At 40.2% G+C, this 18328-nt stretch overlaps 1 protein-coding gene across 1 annotated transcript in view; it reads left to right on the plus strand.

The window, feature by feature from the left end:
* The window catches only part of LRP2 (LDL receptor related protein 2), a gene marked incomplete at its 5' end in the record, with an annotated part of 197706 nt that overhangs the window by 114563 nt on the left and 64815 nt on the right, over positions 1-18328 (plus strand). Inside the window, 10 exons of the mRNA XM_081243139.1 lie at positions 763-906; positions 4663-4772; positions 6941-7118; positions 9383-9596; positions 10737-10973; positions 12940-13128; positions 14827-15747; positions 15880-16045; positions 16402-16560; positions 17832-18118. Of these exons, the coding sequence (XP_081099265.1) occupies positions 763-906; positions 4663-4772; positions 6941-7118; positions 9383-9596; positions 10737-10973; positions 12940-13128; positions 14827-15747; positions 15880-16045; positions 16402-16560; positions 17832-18118 (2605 nt within the window). The remainder of the gene's footprint in view (positions 1-762; positions 907-4662; positions 4773-6940; positions 7119-9382; positions 9597-10736; positions 10974-12939; positions 13129-14826; positions 15748-15879; positions 16046-16401; positions 16561-17831; positions 18119-18328) is intronic.

Raw genomic sequence — 18328 nt, forward strand, 5'->3', positions numbered from 1 at the left:
TAAGCTATTGGGTATATTTATTCATTCAACAAGTATTAAATGACTACTCTTCTCCCTTCACTGAACTAACTGCTTCCAACTGCAGAGTACATGCCAAGAGGAAGCAGTAACAAAGCTCGCTCTTAAAGAGCTTTAGTCTATTAGACGAACATAAAAATGAGGATATTAGACTAACATAAAAATGATCATCGCTCAAGACCAAAAGCAATAGTTTCCTAAGGGAATTCCAGGAAAGCATCTGATGTGGCCGCTGTGGCCTTCACTCAGAATCTTTGCCTCTAGGATAAAAAAGAACACTCCTCCAATTTCCTTCCCACTGGGACCCTTTCCTCACCCTTTAGGGAAGAAACCTGTGAGGATGGGGAAGGGGCAAGGAAAATACAAATGAGGAAGAGAGGGAAGATCTATGTGGTTGATGCTTGTCACCTCTGTGGAAAAATATACTCCTGGCCTCCTGATTCACACCTGTGACTTGGATTATTTTTATGACTCTTTGGCCTGTGGTGGTTAAGGAATAAACTTCTGTAGCTGTTATCAGAGGGAGCCTGAATGGTAAGCCTTCTATATTCCTGTGATGCACTTGAAAATCAGTGTTTTTAGTGTTGCTGGCGTTAGCATTATACACAGTAACCCCAGCCAGAGGCCCTGAAACTTTGCCTTTATTCCACGTGTGAGGCGTGTTAAAGAAACACAGTAGCTGGCAGTAGCTGCAGTGAAGCTGTGGCCTTGAAACAGCTCACCCCTCCTTGTCTTTCTCACCAGGGTGAAATTCACAGAGTGAAGACAGATGGCACCAACAGGACAGTGTTTGTTCCTCTATCAAGTTTGGGGGCTTCTACGAGCCTGGCCTTAGATTGGCTATCAAGAAACCTTTATTATACCAATCGTGGAACTCAGTCAATTAAGGTAATGATTCCGTAATACTATTGACACAAACGCTGGTTTCTTATTCATGTAAAATCTATTCTCAGGAAATGCTGTCATATGGAGGAAGCAAAAGGGATATTAATATTAACTATCAAAGTCTCTGAAGCCAAGGAGAAACCTAAAAATTGGAACTTTCTACTGCCCTACTTTGTCTCCTCCTAAGCATAAATGGTAACTTGTTCATGTAAAAGGATGTTAGATAATTTATTAGGATATATACAAAGATAAATAAAAAATTAGGTAAGGAGTTCAACATAAAGGGAAGCTTATAGTAGGCAAGGCCTTTTCATTATCTTTCCTCATCAAGTATTCAATACTATTTCAGTTCTAAACCAAATTTATAGGTTACCTCTGTTCTTAGATGGAAATCTTTCTATGGCTCCAACAGTGAAACAGAAAGTAGAAACTTGATTCTGATTCCTTTGATGCTTTCCTTTTTTGAGATAAGTGTTTTTTTTACTCTAATTCCCAGAAGAAATTCTATAGGGGCACAGGTATGAAATCACATGAAGTAAATCAGAGGTAACTTGACTAGTACTGGTTTGCTCCGCTCTGGGACAAGGTTAAAACATGTGATGGATTATTCATTCAGAGTAATTTTGAGAGTGAGAATTCCTAACGCAAAGGGGTGGTCTTGGGAGAGCGACAGTAGGGTGACAGTCCTGACTGCTCAGGATGAGGCACCAGTTAGTAAGTTGGTTCTCTCTGGGGCGTTCAGAAAGATTAATGCTAAAGATGAGGAAGGCACACAGCAGCTAAGTGGCTAATTTAGAGCAGATTTGCTAGGAGGAGTGCTTATTCGATAGTCAGAACAGTGCTTTACAGTTTACAAAGGTCTTCCACAAACATCATCTCATCCAATCCTTACAACATTCCGGAGCGCAGGCAAATGTAGTAAACGGTCACAGTGACAGGGACATTCGCAGTACGCATGCAGTATGCTAATCTCAAGCCGGGTAGAATAGAATCAGCAGCTCCTAACATGAAGGGAACCTTGGAGCCTCATCTGGTTCAAGCTCTTTGTTAGATGAAAATCTGAAGCCCACAGAAGCTAAGAAACTGGCTTAAACAGTCAGCTTCACTGCCCTGATTCTGGGGGAGGTGGGTGGTCTAACTTTGCCTTGTTATAAACCACAAGTTCGGCAGTCTAGCCTGCTTCAACCCCCTTTGACAGTGACAGAAGGTATTTTGCACAACCTCAACGAAAAATATCACTGACCCATCAAAACACAGGCGATATTTACTGCCCAAGACCTTTAATACCAAACTCACATCTCTCTAGAGTCCACTCAGTAGAAAACTGTCTTCCTTCCACATGGCAGTTGATCTGCTCCTGCTTTGTAAGTGGGGTCTTCTCTTTTGGACTGATACTCTTCCAAGAGCAGGGCACATGTCTCCTCCATCAGGGTTAGATACAACAGAAAAGCACCAGTTGAAGAACTGAGTATGTGCGTGTGCATGTGTGTGTATTGGTGAGGCCACTTTAACCACGGAAACCTAAAGTTGGTAATTGTGCTCCAAATGCAGTGAGGTCCAGAGGAGAGAGAACTTGCTTTGGAGTCCTGGCTTCGAGTCTGGCTTGCTTGCTCATTTATGCATTCATTCAATAAGCACTAGGAAGTGCTTTCCATGGATTGGTGCCATGGTTCGTCCTGGTTATTCAAGGATGAATCAAACATTTGTTTTTCCTGCTTTTAAGTAGCTCACACATCTGAGAGCTAGACACATAAACAAATATCTTTGCTCCAGTGTAAGTGTGATATGTGCATTGAATATAAAGAGAGTGATTAAGGACAGAAGTAAGTGTGTGGGGAGAGAACGGTGGGCTTCCCCCAAGAGGTTACTTGAGAGCTAAGTCTTGAAGGATGACCATCCTTCATTTCTGCATAATGAAGAAGAAGGGAGAAAAAAAAAAACACTTGAATAAAGACCATGAGATATGAAAATGCATTTTGTGACTAAGCACGGTGTTTACTCACAGGCTGTTTGACCTTGGACAAATTATATAACTTCTCTGAGTCCGTGCTTCCTTATCCATAAAATGGGGTTCATAGTTCAGTAAGTAAAAGTACTTGACGCTAAGGTATCCTGCGAATGCAGAGCCCTGTTTCCCTCAAATCATCAATATATTTAGACTATCCATAAAGGTAAATTGCCCCTTTAGTGTTTTTATCGTTTTTTTCCTTTGGTGGTATCAATTGTAACTCTTCCAGATGAATGTTAGATCGATTAAAAAAACAGAAATTGTGTCCAAGTACTGTTTTCCTGTATGATATCCGTTCCAGAGGAGAAACTCACATTCAATTCCAACTCTTCCGCTAGGGGTAGCTGTGTGCTCACTCACTAAAAGCAATTCTGTAGCTGAAGCGTGAATCCTACAGCATGGCCTTGTGTGAGAGAGCTCCATCTCTGCCAAAACACAAGGAGACGGACTTCCCTTTGAACCAAAGCCATCCTCAGGGAAAAGAGAGAAATTGCAGCAGGAAGAGGCAAATTGAAAAGAGAAAAATTATTTTAGTCCAAATAGGAGAGAAACGTACCACACAGGAGAGAGAAAATATAGAGAGAAGAGTGAGGGAGAGAAGGGTGTGTGTGTGAGGTGTGTGTGTGTGTGTGTGTGTGTGTGTGTGTGAGAGAGAGAGAGAAAGAGAGAGAGAGAGAGAGATGTATATAGATAGAGAGGCAGAGATAGAAACACACACAAATAATCAGTTTGTGTTGAAATGTAATTTTATAGAAAAGCCTTCATGCAAATCAAGAGGTATTTTCTTATGTCTTACGAGTTTTTCTCATCTCAGACTGTCTCAAGTGCATACCAAAATAGCCTTGTTTCTATAAAAAACTACATCTAGTCCAGTAATCCATATCCCTCTGTGGTGTTTCACAGTGTTATAACACTGTGGTTATAACATTTCTAGCAAGATTACTTAAAAACATAACATTGGGAAAACCACAAATCCTCTCTAGGCCTCTTTTTCATCACATTATATGAGCATAATAATGCCATCTATCTCACAAAATTACTGTGAGGATTAAATCCGATAATGCTTAGTATAAGGCCTGCTGCATAGTGAGGTCCCAATAAATGGATCAATAAAAAAAAATTGAATACAGTTGTGCTGGGTGCTGTGCGAAGCACTTTACATGCATTGTCTTATGTTCCTGGAACCTCTATGCAGAAGGGAATTTGTCATCCCCATTTACTGGTAAAGTTCAGAGAGGTGAACTTACTTGCCTCAGGTCATATAGTCAGATCTGGCCGGGTCAGGATTTGCACTCAGGCTGTTAACTTGGCACAGAGTTCACTTTAACTCTGTGTAAATTTGGACTGTTTGATCAACTGTGTTTGCAGTGATGGGCCACTGCGTGCTATGGCCCAGTCACTGGGGTACAGGAGACCTGTGGGGTTCCCATTGGTCTTCCAGAGTTTTCTCATCTTTTTTCTGTAGTTTCGCTCAGGCAATGATTCTGTATGTTCACTCATTTGAATCTTTCTTTTGTCCGTATAAATATCCTCTCCTGGAACTTTAGGTGAATTGAAAATAGAAATTTGAGAGGTGATTTTGTTTTCTTACTCCCATTTTCTATTGAGCCGATTTTCTCATAGCCCTGAAATGCAATTAGGGATTATCTGAATATCATGCAAACCCTCCCATTCACCACAATCATGCTTTGAATTCGTTGTGTGTTTAAGTTCTCCTTCATCATAGCTTTCTTTATTTTGCCCTTATATAGGTTTTGACACTCCGAGGAGATGTCAGATACGGAAAAACACTGATTACCAATGATGGGACGAATCTTGGAGTTGGTTTTCCGGTTGGCATAACTATTGATCCTGTTAATGGGTGAGCGTTCATTCATAAGTAGTGTGTGTCTTCTATACAGCACCACCCTTGTTAATATTATGGTCTAATAAAATGGAAGATTTCAAACGTAGGGCCTTTTCTGATTTCATATGCCAACATTTGAAAAATATAGATCTCAGTAAGAAAGAAATAACTCTAAGTTATATTTAATGTGTATTGTGTTCTGTTTTTCAAATTAATAACATTGAACTTAAATTAATTCCAAACAAACAAGAATTTCAGGCATTTTAAAATAGAATTATAAGAATGAACAATAGGGCTTCCCTGGTGGCGCAGTGGTTGAGAGTCCGCCTGCCGATGCAGGGGACACGGGTTCGTGCCCCGGTCTGGGAAGATCCCACATGCCGTGGAGCAGCTGGGCCCGTGAGCCATGGCCGCTGAGCCTGCGCGTCCGGAGCCTGTGCTTCGCAACGGGAGAGGCCACAACAGTGAGAGGCCAGCACAAAAAAAAAAAAAAAAAAAAAAAAAGAATGAACAATAATGCATTTTGACTTTGAATGAATGTGGAAAGCTTTAAGGGAGTGGATAAACACTTGAAATAGACCTTGAAGGATGAGAAGGCTTCCAGTAGGTGCAGGATGGGTTGCAGCTGAGAAGTGGTACTTTATTTATTTGGCTGCACCGGGTCTTAGTTGCAGCACATGGGGTCTTCTTGCCTCGTGTGGGATCTTTAGTTGTGGTATGAGGGATCTTTTAGTTGTGGCATGTGAACTCTTAGTTGTGGCAAGTGGGATCTAGTTCCCTGACCAGGGGTCGAACCTGGGCCCCCTGCATTGGGAGTGCAGAGTCTTAGCCACTGGACCACCAGGGAAGTCTAGAGAAGGACTTTAATGTCATGCTAAGGAGTTGCACTGTATTTTTTTTTTGAGAAATAAGGAGCCAGAAGGGAATTTGGAGGAAGGGAATGATAGAACCTAATCTGTATTTTAGAAAGATTGATCAACACTGGAGTGGAAAGGGTCAGGGGAAGGAAGAAAATGTTCAGTCAGGGATGAGAGTTCTTAGCTAAGTTTAGGTAGCTTAAATTTTTAGTGAACTCAGAATTCACAAGAGTTTTGTGACTTTGTCCAGAAAACTTTTGGCAGCCTGGAATGGGAAAGGAGAAAGAAAATAATGACAGGAACTCAGGGTTAGTAGTTAGCAATGTAGGCACAATGGGAAATCATGAGAATAAATCAGAATATTGTTAAAATGGTTAAAATGGTATGAGGTCCAGGCATAGAGGGCCTGAAAGATTGAGAGCTCAGACAAGTTTTAAGCGCAAAGAACAGGTTCAATGGAAGACATAAAATAGGAGCAAGGAAGAGATGGAAGAGTTTGGTTGAAGCAGGGAATTTTAGAGTTTGAGAACTTAGAGGTAGAGAAGTTTAGAACTGAAGAGGAGGTTCATGGGATGGGTGTCTTGGATTGGTGGTAAAAGAGGTCTGCATATAAAGATGATGGGAATTAAGTGTTTCGAGGACTTATAGGAAAAGAGTGTGAGAGGGTTGTCTGTTGAGGCTATAGCAGGAGGTGAGATAGAAAGGAATGAAAACTTGGATTCAAGTCTAGAAGTTATGTCCTCACAGTAAATGGAAAGCAACCCTCATATATTTTAATGAACTTTCATGGATCACGGATTTGGTAATTCTGTGTGCTGATTAGGGTTCATGTGTACACATGGCATTTCCATCACGAAAATCAGAAAATAAAGTAGCTGGTCTTGTGGTTGATGATTTGGAAAAGAATTAAATAAGAGGGCTGAGAGGTGATCAGGGAGGTACTTGACCACATTTACATTAGTTTTGTCCTTCCTAGTGTGCTGGGCATACTGAGTCTTTGAAAAGGATCGACTGTTGATACAGGCTCTTCTTAGTCCGTGAACTTCCTGTGTGACCAAGCTAAGGGATTGCCCACCAATGGAAAACGGTATCCTGTATCAGATACCATTTTAAATGGCCTCTCCCCCAGTAATAACGAAGAAGTATACAGACATTAGAGAACACTGATTAAGGAACTCTTCCACCTTGGATGTAACAAGATATTAATGTTTCAGACTTCCTGCATTGAATGGTGTGCCTCTTGAGGACAGGAAAGACATGTTTTTCATTTAAATATGTAGTGAAAGCACCTGTTTCACTAAACGCCTTTGTTTTTCATGGTTCTAGGAAACTGTACTGGTCAGACCGAGGAACCAACAGTGGCATTCCCCCCAAGATTGCCAGTGCTAACATGGATGGCACATCTCGAAAAACTCTCTTTACTGGGAGCCTTGATAATGTGGCATTTATCACCCTTGATATTGAGGAGCAGAAACTCTACTGGGCACTCAGCAGCACGGGAGTGGTATGAGCACACTTTCTAGTCTGTTGTTCTTTGTTGCCGAGCTTGCACAGCTGACATTGATTGTTCTGAGTTGTCTGGCAGTGGTTCTCAAGAAATCTCACTTGGCCATTTGTACCAGTGTTATTTATTTATTTACTTATTTGTTTTTTTTGCGGTACGCGGGCCTCTCACTGTTGTGGCCTCTCCCGTTGCGGAGCACAGGCTCCGGATGCACAGGCTCAGTGGCCGTGGCTCACCGGCTCAGCCGCTCCACGGCATGTGGGATCTTCCCGGACCGGGGCACGAACCCGTGTCCCCTGCATCGGCAGGCGGACTCTCAACCACTGCGCCACCAGGGAAGCCCTGTGCCAGTGTTTTATTGCCCTTTCTCTCAATAACTTCTTTCCCTGAAGTCCAGTTCTTTATAGTGTGTGCATGGTTCCTTACAGAATGTTTATTTTTTCCCTCATTCTTCCTTTTTCTTCAAGATAAAATAATTCCATTTCTCATTTTGTATTTGTCCTTTAAGAGCCCTTTCTTTCATGTTTCAGTGATTTCAGTGCTTTTCTTCGCAAGTTCTCAAAGGCTCTCCGATTGCAGAGACTAAGAAAAAAAAAATAGCAAGCTTCTGAGCTCAATGTCCCCTCACAGCTACATATGACGCTCTAATGTCCTAACATGGTAGATGGATGTGTGAAAACTCCCTTTCCTGGTAATTTTAAACTCCAAGGTGGAGTTCATTACATTCTGCCATAAGAAGCAGGAACTATAAATTCCATTCATTCACAGAAATAACATTTGATCTTCACTACCGTGCTTATGCAGCTGAGCTGGGACTGGGCACATAGAAGGTACTCAGTAATAATTATTGCTCAACTAAAATATTGCTTTGGATGTTGAGTGTGTGCTAGTCTCTTCCTTGCTTTAAAGAACAGGAGTGATTTCAGATCTGTCTTTGACATGGATGCTCTCCATAAAATTGTGCGGTAGGTTTGGTTTTCAGTTCATGACAGCTCGCTGAGTACTCATTTCACTCCTGATATGTGCTTATAATGGTGAAAAAGAAGTAGGTGATGTGTGTGAAAGCACTTTGCAGAAGCTCGTGCCACGTGGTGTGATTTCTGCTTACAAATTAGCGCGTCCCAGACCAGACTCCCCAGGCCCCTCCCCTTCCTGTTTCCGCATCTGCTCCGCTCTCTGGAATCTGTGAGCTGATTGGTGGTATGACTCTGCATCCTTTCTCTTAGGCTAGAACCCACATGTTCCTCCTTCACTCTAATAACCACATCCTTATTTAATCATCACAAAATCCTGGCAGCTTGTCCCCGTGCTCCTTCTCTCAGGTCCAGCCTTTTTCTGCCACTTCCACTATCCTGGGCCACTTCTCTCTAGCCTTGATGAGAACACGGCCCTCACTAATGAACCTGTTTTAGTGATGGAGGCATGTGGTCTTCATAACACCACAAGGAACCCTGGAACCCTGGTCCAGATAAGTAGCTCCAGATACTTCAGCCAAGCGTGGTCCGCTCATCTGGTCCTGGTCACTCCCTCAGCAGCTCCCCTCAGAGATTATCTCCCCTGTTCTCTACCCTTCTGGAAACTCTGTTTCTAGGGCATAACCTGCTCTCGTAACTGCTGGGTTCCCTTGTCCAGGAAGGCAGGAGCCACACCCCATTTCTCTCTTACCAACACTCAGCTCAGATCCTGGCACAGAGGAGGCACTTGAGACAAGTTTCTGGAATAAAATCAAACCAGCTATGTCTACATTTTGTTCTTCTTCCAGAGCATAATGCTTGTCACTTCCTGTTAGAAACTTCATTCTTGAGTTCTTTTCTAGTTCATCAGAGTCATTTTGACTCAGGCTTGTTACTGTGCTGATATAGCAGCATTATCTTGCTGTCTTCCGTGAGTGTGTCAAGCACGTTTCCTATCTCCATTGCAGAAATAGTTGGTGAAGATGTTAAACGCAGGGCCAGTTAGACATTAAATGTGTATTATCCTTGACCAGAATATCACATGCAGGGATTAGTCCCCTATTCTTCACCATGCCATCTGAGAAAGTTGATTGGCTTATTTGGACTTCAGCTTCATTGTCAGTGAAATGGGCACAATGACGTTTGTCTCACCTACTGCTCGATGTAGATGTGACTATCAAATATAGTCAGAAACCCCTGGAAAGAATCGAGTGCTATATACATGTGAAACATTATTAAGAGAATATTGGTTTTAAACATTTTCCTCATTGCACCATGAGACAGTCAATAATGAAAATTTTGATCTTTCAGATTGAAAGAGGAAACGTGGATGGTACAAATCGAATGATCCTGGTAAACCATCTTTCCTACCCCTGGGGACTTGCTGTCTATGGCCCCTTCCTTTATTATACCGATGAAGAATATGAGGTCATTGAAAGAGTTGACAAGGCTACTGGGGCCAACAAAATAGTCTTGAGAGATAATGTCCCAAATCTCAGGGGACTTCGAATTTATCAAAGACGTGGTGAGTATTTGTCACTGAAACATACATATTCATGGGTGTATATATATTTATTCATGGGTGTCTGCACACTGACATGCCCACACACAAACCCACATATGCACAAAACTGTGTGCATACACATGCATGCAAACTGAAATTACCCCAAGATATTTAAAAAATTATAACCATGTCTTAAGCATGGCTAAGTGTCAAAGACTAAGCTGGCATCTGAAAGGCCAGAGTAAACTTACTCCCATTCTTTCCACAGCACTTTAAACTCCTTACTTTGCTTTTATTTTATCATACTCCCTGACATATTACGTATGTGTTTATCATCTGGGTTCTTCATTAGAAGGTAACCTCCATAAGGACAGGTATTTTGTGTCTTGTTTCTTACTCTCTCCCCAGTAACTAGAATAGTTGCTGGAGCATTGGAGGTGCTCAGTAAATATTTGTTGGATATCTGCTGGGAAAGTGATTAACACAATAGAATTTTTTTAATCTTAAAAGGAATACTCTTAGATGTTGCCTTTTTCAATAGATTTATTTCCCAGAGATAATCTAACTTCTGATTTGCCCCTTTATATTAACATTATGATCTGGAGATTATTTTTTATAATTTTGAAATATTTTATAGCTTTTAGTCCCTAGCCAAAGATTTGTTTGCTGTCCTATAACCTAGGTTTGTTACTTGGTATTATTTTATTGCATGTTCAAAAAACCCTTCAATATTATTATTTAATATACTTTAAATCAAATGCTCATCACAGTGTTGATCATGTAATTAAAACTGATATACTTTAAAATTCCAGTACATAGGTCAAGAGGGCAAAAAAAAAAATTAGAATTTGTTGACTGACCTCCCTAATTCCTCTAATTCTTGAATGATTTGTGGAAGAAAAACAATTGGTGCTCCATTCTCTATTATTATATAATATATAAACTATATAACTATTATATAGTTGTGGTCCTGTTTTAAACCTCTGTACATGTTAGTTCTATAAGCAGTAGGCTCTCCAATATTGTTTTTAGGTTAACTCAGATTCCATATTTTGTTACTTACTTTTATAATGACTTATTTGCTGACTCGGTTGAAAAATTTGACATGGAGTGGCGAGTAGGTGGGGTGAAAAGTTAAAAACTAATTTTGATTTCATTTAGGCTCCGAATCCTCAAATGGCTGTAGCAACAACGTGAATGCCTGTCAGCAGATTTGCCTGCCTGTACCAGGAAGACTGTTCTCATGTGCCTGTGCCACCGGATTTAAACTCAGTCCTGATAATCGGACCTGCTCCCCATATCACTCTTTCATTGTTGTTTCCACGCTGTGGGCAATCAGGGGCTTTAGCTTGGAATTGTCAGATCATTCAGAAGCCATGGTGCCAGTGGCAGGCCAAGGTACGCCAGCTCCAGTGTAAGTCACATTTGACTCCATCTGATGCCATGTTGAAGTCCTTGGTACCATAAAGCATTTCTCCACGTCTGGATCCGGCACATAAGGAAGCTTGTTTATCTTGCTTGATAACCATATTCACATGTCCTCATGACTCATCTCTGTTTTCTTATATCTAAAAAGTCATGGATCTAAGTTACCATCTTGTAAATAAAGTCACTAAGTTTTTCAACCAACTTTTCATTTTGAAAAATATCAAATGCAGAAAAGTTGAAAAAAAGGTATAGAGAACATCCTTATACCTGCTAGATTCAACCATTCTTAACATTTCACCACATTTGAGCCTTCAATCTCTCTGTGTGTTTATGTGTGTATACATACATATACATACATTTTGAATGAACCTTTCAAAAATATATTGCAGATATCATGACACTTCACCCCTGTCTATTTAGCATGCAGCTTGAAGGGCATTATCATCTAATTCATATTTTTTCCTGTTGGCCTCATAATATTTTTATAGCTGTGGATTTGTTCCAGCCAAGATCTAATCAAGATTCATGCATCGTATTTGGAATGTCTGTTTTGTGTCTTTTGATCTGTAGTAGTTACCCCAGTATTTTGTTATGACAGTGATTTTTTGAAGAGACAAACCTATTGTCTTTTTAGCATCTCACATTGAGGATGTCTGATTACCTCCTCATAGCGTCGTTTAACTTGTCATTCAATTTATACCCTGATTTCCCATGAAATGAAAGTTAGGTCTAATTGCTTGATTAGATTGGGGTTGAACACACTTGAGAAGAATCCTTCATAGATGAAGCTGTGTCCCTGATACAGAATCTCATTAAAAAGGACATAATGTCAGCTTGTCCCCTCTTAGTAATGATTAAGCTTGATCACTTGGTTAAGGTGGTCACTGTGAAGTCTCTGCTTTTTTTCCCCCTTTGTAATGCGTATGAAATCTTTGGGGTCACACTTTGGTACCCATGGATATGTTTTTCCCTAAGCACCTTTAATTCATTGGTTTGAGCCATTGATGATCCTTGTCTGAAATGATTATTTAATTGGGCATTGCAAAATGGTGATTTTTCTTGTTCTATCATTCCTTCTACATTCATTCTTTTTAAAAAATAATTAATTAATTTTTGTCTGCGTTGGGTCTTTGCTGCTGTGCATGGGCTTTCTCTAGTTGCGGCGAGCAGGGGCTACTCTTTGTAGCGGTGTGTGGGCTTCTCATCGCGGTGACTTCTCTTGCTGTGGAGCACGGGCTCTAGGTGCTCAGGCTTCAGTAGTTGTGGCATGCGGGCTCAGTAGTTGTGGCTCATGGGCTCTAGAGCGCAGGCTCAGTAGTCGTGGCGCACAGGCTTAGTTGCTCTGCAGCTTGTGGGATCTTCCCGGACCAGGGATCGAACCTGTGTCTCCAGCATTGGCAAGTGTATTCTAATCCACTGCACCACCAGGGAAGTCCCTACATTCATTCTTCTATAAAAGAGAGCTCTCCTTTTTACTGTCACATGCACTCAAGTTTTTATTTTTTTAATTCAGTGTAGAATCATTTAGCATAATTATTCTTTTGATGCTCCAGGCAATCCATTTTGGCCGGGGAGAGCCTCTCAAAGTGGCTGCCTGTACTTTTTCGACATGATCCCATTAGTGTTTGAGTGCTTCCTTGTTTCCTGGTCTAATAAATATGTTCCAGGCTCACCTTGTACCTTCCCTTCCCAAACCTATAATTAGCCATTTCTCCCAGGAGCCAGTGCTCTTTACTGTGGGAAGTGGTTTTTAGAAACTAAGATCTGGGGGTAAGTGTGCTCATTGCAACTGGGAAATAAATAGTTATATTTCATAATGGGGGCATGGTTGGAGCAGGGGGGTTGGGAATGAGAGTTTGAGAGGAAGGGCAGACATTTTTTAAAGTTCTAGTTCAAGCTAGAGTATTGTTTAATGATCTTTTCTTAAACGTTCTAGGACGAAATGCACTGCACGTGGATGTGGACGTATCTTCTGGCTTTATTTACTGGTGTGATTTTAGCAACTCTGTGCCATCTAATAATGCAATCCGTAGAATCAGACCAGATGGGTCTAGTTTTACAAACATCATTACAGATGGGATAGGAGAAAATGGAGTCCGGGGTATTGCAGTGGATTGGGTAGCAGGTGGGTAAGCTATATAGTGATTTTATTGAAAAGTGATTTTATTGACTTTTCATGTTTGCATTTCTTATTTCTTATTTATCATCTTATTTATGCTATAAAGTTTAACATAAGTGCGACAGATCTGTTTTTCTGAATGTTTATTGAGATTACTTAAAACAGATTGAATTGTGTTTTTAGAATAAATGTAACAGACTTGTGTCTGTTAATGATAAGGTGTTTCAGTTGACAGATTCATTAGAGATTATATCATTTGCTTCTATTATTAACAGGATCAAACTGTAGGCAAAATGGATAGAAATATTTAATTATGTAGGTTTATTTCACACTTAGATGAGCATCTAATTTCTAAATTAGAAATGTCTAAATTTTCAAAGAGAAAGGGATATCAAAATATAACGTAAACCATGAAATATGACATTTACTTTAAAGGTTAGCAATTTTACTTGCCGAATTCTTAATTGCTTCCTCATGTTAATGTATGGAAAACGTTTTGATTATTAGGTACTTTATTGTAGTTAAATTGAAATGCCTGACCCAATATTACATTGACTTAGCTATACTGATTCATGTACTTAATTTTGGATTACCACTGATTTTTAATGATACACTGACAAACAAATGTATTATACTTCTAGAATATAATCCCATTATATCAAAATAGGTATCATTGTGTGTTATCAAGCTTGGCAAGTAGATATCACTTAGAAATATTAAAATATATTATGAAAATCTAGATACTGTAATAGTTAATTGCCAATAGTAAACATGGTAATATGGTTAGGTAAGGCTTTAATTTGGTTCTTAAATTCCATTCTTGATTACAAATTTACCACATTATTTCTGAGGATATAGATAAAACAAGGGTCAACAGCCTATAGCCTGTTAGCCAAATGCAGCCCACCACCTGTTTTGTAAGTAAAGTTTTGCTGGAACACAGCTATGCCCATTCATTTATGTATTGTCCATGATCGCTTTCATGTTACTGTGGCAGAGTAGAGTATACTGTATACTCTGCAAAGCCTAAAATATTTACTGTTTGGCCCCTTACAGAAAAAGCTTGCCAACCCTTAGTAGCAGTGCAACAGACTTCTGACTACATGGAATCAATGTGGGCTCCCTCTCTATTCCTTAAACTATCTTCCTGCCATGCTTTTTATTCTAGCATTTACATTGTTCTTTAATGCCCAAAGGCAAATGGCCTTTTGTTTTGGTGACTTTAGAAGGTCCTTGGGATGAAAACCTCTACACTAGTTAGAAAGACAAGAAAAGATCTCACGTTAATGCCAAACAGAAAGAGCATTTGATGACATAGGTAACAACCTGAGATATTGCTGGTTCTCACTCTTTGCTCCTTTCATCATGTTGGAGTAGAAGGTATGTCATGATAATGAGTCTTTGAAGATTCAGGTAGAAGAGGAAGGACATTCTGGAAAATACATATTTCAGTAGAAAGTGGGTTATGATATTTGCTATGAATTCTGATCTGCTTTAGAAGCTGAAGAGAGTTACATTCTCTTTAAATGTGAAGAAACAATCTATTTAGTTCCTAAGAGTAAATATTTATTAAATCTAAACTGAGATATTAATCTGTCATCCTGGAAAAGACAACATATACTGACCCAAACCTCAGTCTTACAAACGGTATCTTCTTCCTTCTTGTTTTTCCATTCATCAGCATGCTCTTTCATTATTCTGCAGGAAATCTTTATTTCACCAATGCTTTTAGGTCTGAAACACTGATAGAAGTTCTAAGGATCAATACCACCCATCGCCGTGTTCTCCTTAAAACCACAGTGGATATGCCCAGGGATATTGTTGTAGACCCCAAGAACAGATACCTCTTCTGGTCTGACTATGGACAAAACCCAAAGATTGAACGTTCTTTTCTTGACTGTACCAATCGAACTGTGCTTGTATCAAACATCGTTGCCACACCACGGGGCTTGGCATTGGACCTTAGCAATGGCTACGTTTATTGGGTTGATGATGCTTTAGATTTAATTGCAAGGGTCAGCATTGATGGAGGGGAATCTGAAGTAATTCGTTTTGGCAGTCGTTACCCAGCTCCTTATGCCATCACTATATTTGGAAATTCTATCATATGGGTAGACAGGAATTTAAAAAAAATCTTCCAAGCTAGCAAGGAGCCATATAAAGCAGATCCACCAACAGTTATAAGGGACAATATCGACTGGCTAAGAGATGTGACCATCTTTGATCAGAATGTTCAGCCCCGGTCACCAGCAGAGGTCGACAACAACCCTTGCTTGGAAGATAATGGAGGATGCTCCCATTTCTGCTTTGCTCTGCCTAAATTGCACACCCCAAAATGTGGCTGTGCCTTTGGGACCCTGCAAGGTGATGGCAAGAGCTGTGCCATTTCATCAGAAAATTTCCTCATCTTTGCCTTGGATGATTCCTTGAGGAGCTTACACTTTGACCCTGAGGACTATAGTCAACCTTTCACAGCAATAAGTGTGGAAAGAATTGCTGTGGCCCTAGACTATGACAGCATAGATAACAGAATCTACTTCACACAAATTTTACAATCTGGAAAAGGCCAGGTTTCCTATGTCAACCTGAATTCAAGGAGCAGTTCTCCCACCGTTGTTGTTTCGGGTAAGTGCACTCTAAGTGTAGCTTATCTTGGAAGGAGACACAATGGGGTCAACACACATGGATAACCCAGGGGTTCTAAAATGCATATTGAGACTCTAACTTCTTTTTGTGTTTTTGTTGGTGTATGTCCAGGCATAGGGAATCCTGAGGGCATTGCCTTTGACTGGATCAATAGAAGAATTTATTACAGTGACTACACCAACCAGACAATTAAGTCCATTGCCACGGATGGGTCTAAGCACACTGTGATAGCCCGAGTTACAAAGCCAAGAGCAATTGTGTTAGATCCTTGCCAAGGGTATGACATGGTCTGCTTATTTCTGGAGGGAGTGGGGTCTGAAATTATTTTATGCTCATAGAGAGCCAGTGTTTTGTGGGCTTGTAACACTGTAGCTACAGATTCAAGGGTGAAAGAGCATGAGTGACTCTACCTGGGAAGGAACTCCGAGTGATGCTAGGAAAATTGGCAGCATACTAGGGAATTAATGCTCTGACTCAGTAAATCCACATTGGGCAAGTTGTATGGATGGGAATGGAGTAGGGTTTCATTTTGCCATATTGGTGTCAATTTACAGTTAAAGAATGCTGCCATCTTTCTTAAGTAAAAAGAGTGAGGTTCTTTGTGATGAATTATGACTCCTTTTGGATCACTAGGTACATGTATTGGACTGACTGGAGTACTAATGCCCAAATTGAGAGAGCCACACTGGGAGGAAACTTCCGGGAATCCATCGTGAACACTGACCTGGTCTGGCCCAATGGGCTCACTCTGGACTATGAAGAAGGCTTTCTCTACTGGGCAGATGCTAATCTGTATGTGTCTTTGGTTATTCCTGCGGGTGTTGATGAGAAGATTTCTTCCTCCCTCTTCAAAAAAAGAGGGATATGCATAATGTGATGAAATATTGGTGAATACACCTGTGAAAATTGATCTATATCATGAGATTGAATAATTGTGAACTGAAGGCATCTAAAGATGCATTACTAGACAAGTTAATTTCAGCTATAATTACAAGTGTCGTCATTCAATTTATAATTTACAGGCCCCATGTAACTACCATAAAATATGAATGACTTTTAAATGCACACTGATAGTAAGTTTTCTCTGGGCTTTAGCATTCAGTATCTTGTAAAAACATTTTCCTTCAGTCTTTGTCTTTTCATTGTCTTCTCAAAAAAGTTCTTTCTTCTGTGCCAGCTTCTCAATTTCATAGTGTTTTGCTTATAAACTTCTGTCAGGTCTAATTTTGTATGTAACTCTCCAGGTACTCCTGAAATTACTCACATTCCAATCATCCTAAAGATTGAAGACATGAGATGATTTTATTTATTATGGCTGGTGTCTACATGGTGGGAATCTTAACTTTTCTTGCTTATTTTCTTATGATTTTGGTCTTGTGACACTGAGCACCTAACAACTTCATCTTTATTTTCTCACTTGAAACAAAGCAGTTATATTTTGTGTCTAAATTTGGATCATTCTAGGTAAATACCTCAAAGTAAATGACAAATGGAAAAAGTCATTAAGGGAATGGGAAGGGAAAAGTTATTCACATTAAAAATATATATATTTATTTATTTGGCTGCATCGGGTCTTAGTTGCAGCATGCGGGAATCTTTTAGTTGCAGCATGAGGGATCTAGTTCCTTGACCAGGGATTGAACCCGGGCCCCCTGCATCAGGAGTACGGAGCCTTAGCCACTGGACCACCAGGGAAGTTCCATGTAATTCACATTTTATTGAGTGACTATTTTGTGCTTAACACCAAGTTCCATGCAATAAATGTATTATTTCATAATGCCCTCCCGTTTTCAAATGTCAGTCTGGTTCCCTTTGTAGGATTACTTGTGGGTTATATTAATATGTGGAAATCAATGATTTATATAGGCCATTGTTTGATAAGCAGATGAAGTTCTCCTATTACCAGAAGAAACATTTCTTGCTGCCATATGCTGCACTTGAAAAGAAAGTCGAGGGCTTGTGTAAAGCCATGGTTGGGCTCAGGCATTGGGTACCAGTTGAGGAACTTATTCTTTCTGGATTCCAGCTTTTTTTTTTTTTTTTTTTTTCCATCTTCGTTTTAGGCAGAAGATTGAGCGCATCACTCTAGAGGGCCTGGAGCGGGAGGTCATTGTCAGCAGAGCCAATAATCCTTTTGGTTTGGCTGTCTATGGCCAGTATGTTTACTGGACTGACTGGTTCAATAAAAAAATTTACCGAGCAAACAAATATGATGGGTCAAGTCAGACTGCAATGACCACGACTCTTCCCTTCCTGCCTAAGGGTATTCGTGCTGTCGTGAAGGACCAACAGCAGTGTCACAATCCTTGCGATCAGTTTAATGGGGGCTGCAGCCATATTTGTGCACCAGGTAAGGCACTGGCCATGAAGATAGACTCATGGAGAGTAATAATAATGATGACCACTAGTAAGGAAGGCTGAGGGAATATTCAGCTCTAATAGGAGAAAAAATTCTCTTTGTTTCCAGAGTAACTTATAAAATAGATTTCAGGGTTTGTATGTTGAGAAGACTTTGAAAGGTTTCTTTTGTATTCCATATGGACCCTTCTTACAAAGACAT

The sequence above is a fragment of the Mesoplodon bidens genome (assembly GCF_964165515.1).
Source record: "Mesoplodon bidens genome assembly, chromosome: 8".
NCBI classification, from domain to species: domain Eukaryota; kingdom Metazoa; phylum Chordata; class Mammalia; order Artiodactyla; family Ziphiidae; genus Mesoplodon; species Mesoplodon bidens.